The sequence below is a fragment of the Stegastes partitus genome, unplaced genomic scaffold (genome assembly GCF_000690725.1).
Source record: "Stegastes partitus isolate 25-593 unplaced genomic scaffold, Stegastes_partitus-1.0.2 Scaffold1627, whole genome shotgun sequence".
In the NCBI taxonomy this organism is placed as follows: domain Eukaryota; kingdom Metazoa; phylum Chordata; class Actinopteri; family Pomacentridae; genus Stegastes; species Stegastes partitus.
In genome coordinates, this window is record NW_007579358.1 from 145,057 (window position 1) to 152,063 (window position 7,007).

Genomic DNA, 7,007 nt, shown 5'->3' on the forward strand with positions numbered 1-7,007 from the left:
TTTAACACATTTACAATGTATTTTAAAATATGTGTGCATTTCTTCCCTTCTGTGCAACATATTCATCATATGTTCTGTTCTGGTCAACATGTGTCCAAATGCGCAAACGTGCCATGACTTCACTGGTTACTTGTTTTAATCAGAATGAGGCTGAGTGCTCGTGGAACTGACTCATTGATGCGAATCTTTACACCACAGATTTATTTTTATTCCCCCTCTTGAGTGGCTGCAGCTCGCTGGGAGCAGTGGAGAGGTATTGGTGGGCTCCGTTGCGCACAGCTCGGTGACGTTGCCTCGGAAGGCAGGAGGCAGCTGCACATGCATGAGCTCCGTCCAGCCGTCCCGACGCCGAGCCTCGTTCGCAGGATGTTCACCTTTCCTACCAACATGTGACTTTTCTCCTGCCACCGGACAGACATGGAGCTGCAGGCGGAGAACCAGAGCCAGCCGCTGAACGCCGACACGGTGAGGCTGCCGGCCAAGCTCGTCCTGGGGGTCGGGCTGGATGTTTTCATTTCTCTGCTCATATTCGGACTCATCTTCGTCCTCGGCGTGCTCGGGAACACTTTGGTGATCACGGTGCTGGCGCGCAGCAAGCCGGCGCAGCCCAGGAGCACCACCAACATCTTCATCCTGAACCTGAGCGTGGCGGATCTGTCCTACCTGCTCTTCTGCGTCCCCTTCCAGTCCACCATCTACATGCTGCCCACCTGGGTGTTCGGCGCCTTCATCTGCAAGTTCACGCACTACTTCTTCACCGTGTCCATGCTGGTGAGCATCTTCACCCTGTCCGCGATGTCCGTGGACCGCTACGTGGCCATCGTGCACGCCAGGAAGTCCTCGTCGATCCGGGTGGGGAGGCACGCCGTGCTCGGGGTGGTGCTCATCTGGCTGCTGTCTCTGGCGATGGCGGCTCCGGTGGCGCACTACCAGAGCATCGTGGAGCGGGAGGACAACAACACGTTCTGCTGGGAAGTGTGGCCGGAGCAGCAGAGGAAGGTCTACGTGATGTGCACCTTCGTGTTCGGATACCTGCTGCCCCTCGCCCTCATCTCTGTGTGCTATGCAAAGGTGGGTGCGCATGAATCAGAGTCAATGGGAGCGCACAAATCTGCTGCGTTAATAACAGATTGCCAGAGTTTGGAGCAAACGAACGACGCGCAGCTGATTCGGATGCCAGCGTCGCGCGTAATCTTGGATTTACTGCGATAAAAGTCACGTTTCCTTGTTTATACAGCGATTTTTATTTGTATTTTTTTGGTGCAAATGCTACACTGATGTCTGTGTTTGCAGGAAAACACAAATCCTGCTCACTGAAGTGTGTTTTTTGTGGGTTGCAGGTTTTAAACCATCTGCACAAAAAGCTGAAGAATATCTCCAAAAAGTCAGAGCTGTCCAAAAAGAAGGTCGGTGGAGGCTGTTTGCTTTGTTTTTAATTACAAATTCTACATGAAAGTACAGCACAATGTTAAAGGTTTTAGTGGAGAGACTGAAACAGAAGAGATGCTTTTGATTTCTCAGTGAACAGCTAAACGGTCTGAGCTGCGTTAACATCACTGAAGGTGCTCCAGTAAAACTTCTGCACTGTGATGTTTCCATCACTGTTCTCATGATGGTGTGAAGTGAGTTTTTACTGGAGCAGTAGATCAGCAGCATCTACACTCCTCTTCCAGTTAAATAAACTGTAAAAAAAAAAATGCTGTTTTTTTCACCAATTTACCTTTAATTTACATATTTTTCCGGTTTTCTTCAATTACAGATAATAACCAGTAAAACTACAGAAAAACATTTAGTAGTTTAAATGTTTTCTATCAAAGTGGCCAAAACTGAAAATATCAACATCAAAAATGTGTATTTTTGCAAATATTAATTAGTTTTTTTTGTTTTTTTTTTTTACAACATTTGACAGTAAAATTACATTTTTTACTGTATTTAAATCTGCTGAAAATATTGTCATTTGTACAGATATTTGCTGTTATTCAGAAAAACAGTAAATTAACAGATTACATATTTTTCCTGTTTTGTGTTTTTTTAAGCTATAGACAATATCTGGTATAATCTAAGAAAAAAAGTATAAATTAATTCATTTTTTAAAAAGTTGTACATACATATATACACATAAACAACTGGCCTGAACTGTAAACAATTTCCACATGAAAAATCTGTATTTTCACAAATGTTAACTTCTTTTGCCCCATTTGACAATAAAATGACTCCATTTTACTGTATTTAAATCAGCATAACGGTCATTATTTTACTGATATTTGCCATAATGTGAAAAAACAAAACAATTGTGCATATTAGGGATTCAAAATTATTTTTTTAAAATGCTGTTATTTTACAGATTTTTAGCTGATAACAAATAGAAAAATCCCAGAAAAATATGTTCATTTACACGCATACACACAAAAAAGGTCTAAAATGTCAAACATCTGTATGTTCAGTGATCTGTTCTTTTACAACGTGTGACCACCAAGTGTCAGTTTTACTGTATTTGAATCGGCTGAACATTTCATTGTTTTATGGATAGTTGCTGTTATTTTCACAGTTTTTGAATATTACAGTATTCCACAATTTTTGCAGTGTGCACATTTTTAACTGATTGTTTTTGAAAACTTTACTGTGATTTGGATTTTTGTTTAGGAACAAAAACTAGTAAACCCACAGAAAAGATGCATTAATTTGTAAGTTGATGAGACGAAAAAGAAAAAAAAAAAACATCCAAAACTTTAACTGATGTCCAAAATATTCATTTCTAAGTATTTTTTCTTTGTTTTTGTTGTACAGATTTTCCCAATTTTGTTAAATTACCGATAAATACAAAGAAAAGAAAGGGTCTTATTTTACAGATATTTGACGCAAGTTTCACTTTCTTACACTTCTTAAACACTCCACCATCTTTTTATGTATTTTTTTTTTTCTGGCTGCATTCACATAAATCTTTTTGCCGTGTACAATAGCCTGTATCACCATGGTTTCCCCTGCAGACCGCTCAGACCGTCCTGGCCGTGGTCGTGGTCTTCTGCCTGTCCTGGCTGCCTCATCACATCGTCCATCTGTGGGTGGAGTTCGGCTCCTTCCCCCTCAACCAGGCCTCCTTTGTGTTCCGGGTGGCGGCTCACTGCCTGGCCTACAGCAACTCCTCCGTCAACCCCATCATCTACGCCTTCCTGTCCGAGAACTTCAGGAACTCCTACCGCCAGGTGTTCTGGTGCCGGGCGCCCACCGAGTGTCCGCTCAACGACACCAGGGACCTCCGCAGCCGGATGGAGGCGGCGCCGTCCACCAACGTCAGCGCCACCTACAAAGCCCACGACTCCCAGATCAGTAAAATGCTTTGATGGCGAGACGACTGGTGCTGTGTGCTGGAGGCTGGAGAAACACTGATGGAACGCCTGATGTTTGGTTTTTAAAACACCGTAAAGAGCAGCTTTACACTGAACCACTATTGGCCCGGTTACTTTTGTTTGAGTGCCGTTATTTAATGAATCAGCATTTAATGTCAGTCAATCCACGTGAGACACAACATTTGGTCGGTTTCAGTCACAACCTGCTTGATATTATAGTTTTTTTTATTCAGGAATAGTTTGAGAAATGCACCAGTTTGAAGTCTTTGCCAACAGCTGGCTAACCGGATAACGATTAGGCCAGCAACGGGCAGCATGACAAAGACTTCTGTGGTGCTTAATGATAAACTCTCGGCCAACTTAACTCTCGGATCACATTAGAATAAAAGTTTTTAAAAAAAACAAACCTTTGGTCTTTCCTGAGCCTGGTACTGAACGTCAAGTTGTTCCGACCAGTTTTTAGAGGAACCTTCATGTTGACTGCAGCCACCAAACCTGAGCCTGGCCTTAACTCTGCCCGGTTTTGGCGCCGCATGCTAACGTGACGACGCCCACGTAGCTGGTGTTTGGCGATCGGCGTTGCTAGGATGCATCACAACAATCTCCAACAGCAACGATGAACGATCAAAGAAAAAGAAAAGACAATTTCGCCAACACAAAAATAGGAAAAACTCAAGCTGCTGACCAGAAGAAGAGGACTTGGACAGAAATAACAGAACGCATCGATGATTGTTCTCATAAGGAAAAAGTGAAAAGACCTCCTGAGCAAGAAAAAGACAATTTTTGTACAAAAATCCACCAAACCTTTGGGCTCTTCTCCTGAAAACCTCAGAATACAATCCTGTAGTTGTTGATATTGGTGAGGACTTACCTACTTTCACCGGTTTACTTGGGTTGGAAAGTATGTCGACCTTCAGAGATGATGCTGTTCATACAAGCAAGTGGAGCGAAGCTTTGTGACTCACATTAATTATCCATTCAACGTTGGTCGATTGATAAGTCTCTCCAGTCCGAAGGCCAACTTGCTCTAATAAGACGCTTCAGTGTTTAGTGTTTCAAGCTGTGTTGTCCAAGTTGTTGCCGTGGAAATGGCCTAGTTTTTGCTCAGTCAGAGCAAGAAGAAGAAGAAGAAGAAGAAGAAGAAGAATTCAGCCTTGATGATGCAACTGGTGTAACTAGTTATTTATTGTGGGTTGAGTGTAGAGTGATGACCGACGTAGTTTAGTACCAGCTGTTGGTCCTGATCAGTCTTTATATGAGTCGTTTAGTATCTGGTGTGTGCTGATGCCTTTTTCTAGATGATACACACTTGAAGTCCATGAAAGTTAATACAATCAATCCAGTTTGTCTGCTTGACAACTGAATAAAGATAAAATTACACTTGTGCATCTAAGCTGGTACTAAATGTTCTGTAGGTGGTCATGAACCTTGTTGTAAAGCTCCAGTAGAACCCTGTCTAAATGTAGAGTTAGCGGGTCGGATGTACTGAGGCTCCACAAGCTCCGAAACACAGAGGAAACCTGTTTTCTCTGCATGATGTCAGAAGATGTATCGCAGACCAGCTGTAGTACCTGGTTGTTCCACCAGGTGGAGCCTCTCACTGTTTAATCCTGTAGAGACCAGAGGAGGCGTCACTCAGACTACAGCTCATGTTGGCAGCAGAGAGCATTGTGGGAGTTTAGCAGCAACGGGACCATGACGGAGACTCTGAGGAGGTTCATGAGATCTGAAACTGGATCATCTAGGAAGACATTTGTGTAAGCAAGTGACACAGCAGAGTTGGTTTTTAGCTTAAACGATATCAGCACAGGGCAAATGTCTGCTGTGCTCAGATTGTGTTACTGACTGCCCCATTATTATTATTATTGATTGATTGATTGATTGATATTGTTGTTGATTATTGAAGCAGAATTAGCAAAAATGGCTCAGACTGACTGGAACTGGTTAGTATTGGTTTAAAAATGCAGTGATTTGCTGCGAGCCCCACAATTTATGCAACAAAGGTCATTTTACAAAGCACTCTACAGCGCCACTAGTGGACTAGCTGTGCAACAACAACTTCTAAGTATCTCTTTTGAAATTTCAATCCTATAATCCAACAATAAAACTGATACTGGGGGTATTTGCCAACACTGATTACGCTCAGTACCGGCATTTTTACAGTTCTTGTTGATGTTGTTACAGCAGAGGTGTAAGGGAACACTTTGTCACTTAAATATCCTAAATATTAATCTGAGAGAAATCCACAACAATAGCATCATGGATGAGGCACATGTTACAAAAATCCACAGCTGAACATGCAGCCAATCATGTTGTTGCACTGCAGTAGAAGTACAACCTGCGAGGAAAAATGCTTTTTTGGGTTAAAGTCACCAACCTGTTCTACCAGAGTTGACTGGTGGTTCTATACGTGTAGTTTTAATGTCTTGGTGACCATTAAAACTGCAGTTGTGGCTCCCTCCACGTCATTTAAATGGGAACCTGGTCTTGTTAGCTTGAAATAGCTACTCGAGGGTGTTAGCAAGATGGCCGCCGAGCAGCGAGACGTGCCGGTAGAGAGTTTTAATTTAACTAAAAGACGTGATTAAGATTAGAAAAGATCAAGAACACAGTGTTTAAGAGGATTTTTGATGAACTCCAGTCAGACACTTCGTAGGCCCGTCCCCCGCCCAGACCTCCACACAGCAACACAAAGGCTAAGCTGCAGTGACACCGGACTTCAAATTAAAGTGTATTTGATGGGCTCAGAGTTTGGCTATAACGGCACAGCTGAAGTGGCATTTCAAAAGCACAGTTTGAAGTGGACTCTAATGTCCTTAAATGCAGTTTCTCGCTGAGTCACATTTGCAAAAACACTCGAACACTTTTTCAAGAGCTGCATGATCTCGCTGCTGGAGAAGAAACCGAATCAGTAATTCATCAGTGCAGTGTGGAATAAAAGCCGTGCCGTCGTCTGTAGGCTGAGTAATGTGTACATGCCATGGATGTGCAGCAGGGAACATGAGGAACATGAGGGTAAAGAATAAATCAGCGTTTTAATGGAAATACAGAAAACTGGACCAATAAAACCCATCGCTGGTCCACACCGGAGCCGCCACACACTGGTGTGATCATCCAGGAACAGCCAAAAGGGGGGAAAAAAATACAATTTAAGGTTTAAAATCTTAAATTCTGCCCTGTTTTTCTTTATTAAAACCTCCCACATGTAAATACAAAAATGATTTCACTCAGTTCTTTTTGCTAACAAGAACTTTTGGTTTGGTGTTTGTCATCCTAAAGTCGCTGTAAAGTGTTTTTACTGAGTGTTCTGAAGTTATTTATTTAACAAAAGCAAAGCGTTGCATAAAAGCCCAAATAAATCCATGTACAGTCTGTGTGCAGGTGAATGAAATGTATAAAAAGACGAATAAATAATGTCGTGAACCGATACATGTTGTGCTTTACTGATGGAAACACACGCATGAATCACATCTGAGGAAAAAGTTTTATTGTTATTATTATTATTATTATTACTTCATGTTACACCCTCGAGCACTTTGCACACCTGAAAGAAACATTTTATATTTTAAAACATTTTTATCAGGTGTTTTTTTTTTTTGTTGGTTGGTTGGTTTTTTTTTAACAATTTTAATTTTTTTAAAAAATTTTTTTTGGCAAAGT

At 42.0% G+C, this 7,007-nt stretch overlaps 1 protein-coding gene across 1 annotated transcript; it reads left to right on the plus strand.

The window, feature by feature from the left end:
- Positions 1–417: 417 nt before the first annotated feature.
- LOC103371685 (galanin receptor type 1-like) lies at positions 418–3,341 on the plus strand. The gene is made up of 3 exons (XM_008301092.1): positions 418–1,071; positions 1,341–1,406; positions 2,988–3,341. Exons 1-3 carry the CDS (start codon positions 418–420, stop codon positions 3,339–3,341), a joined length of 1,074 nt encoding a protein of 357 aa, XP_008299314.1.
- The last annotated feature ends 3,666 nt before the right edge of the window (positions 3,342–7,007 follow it).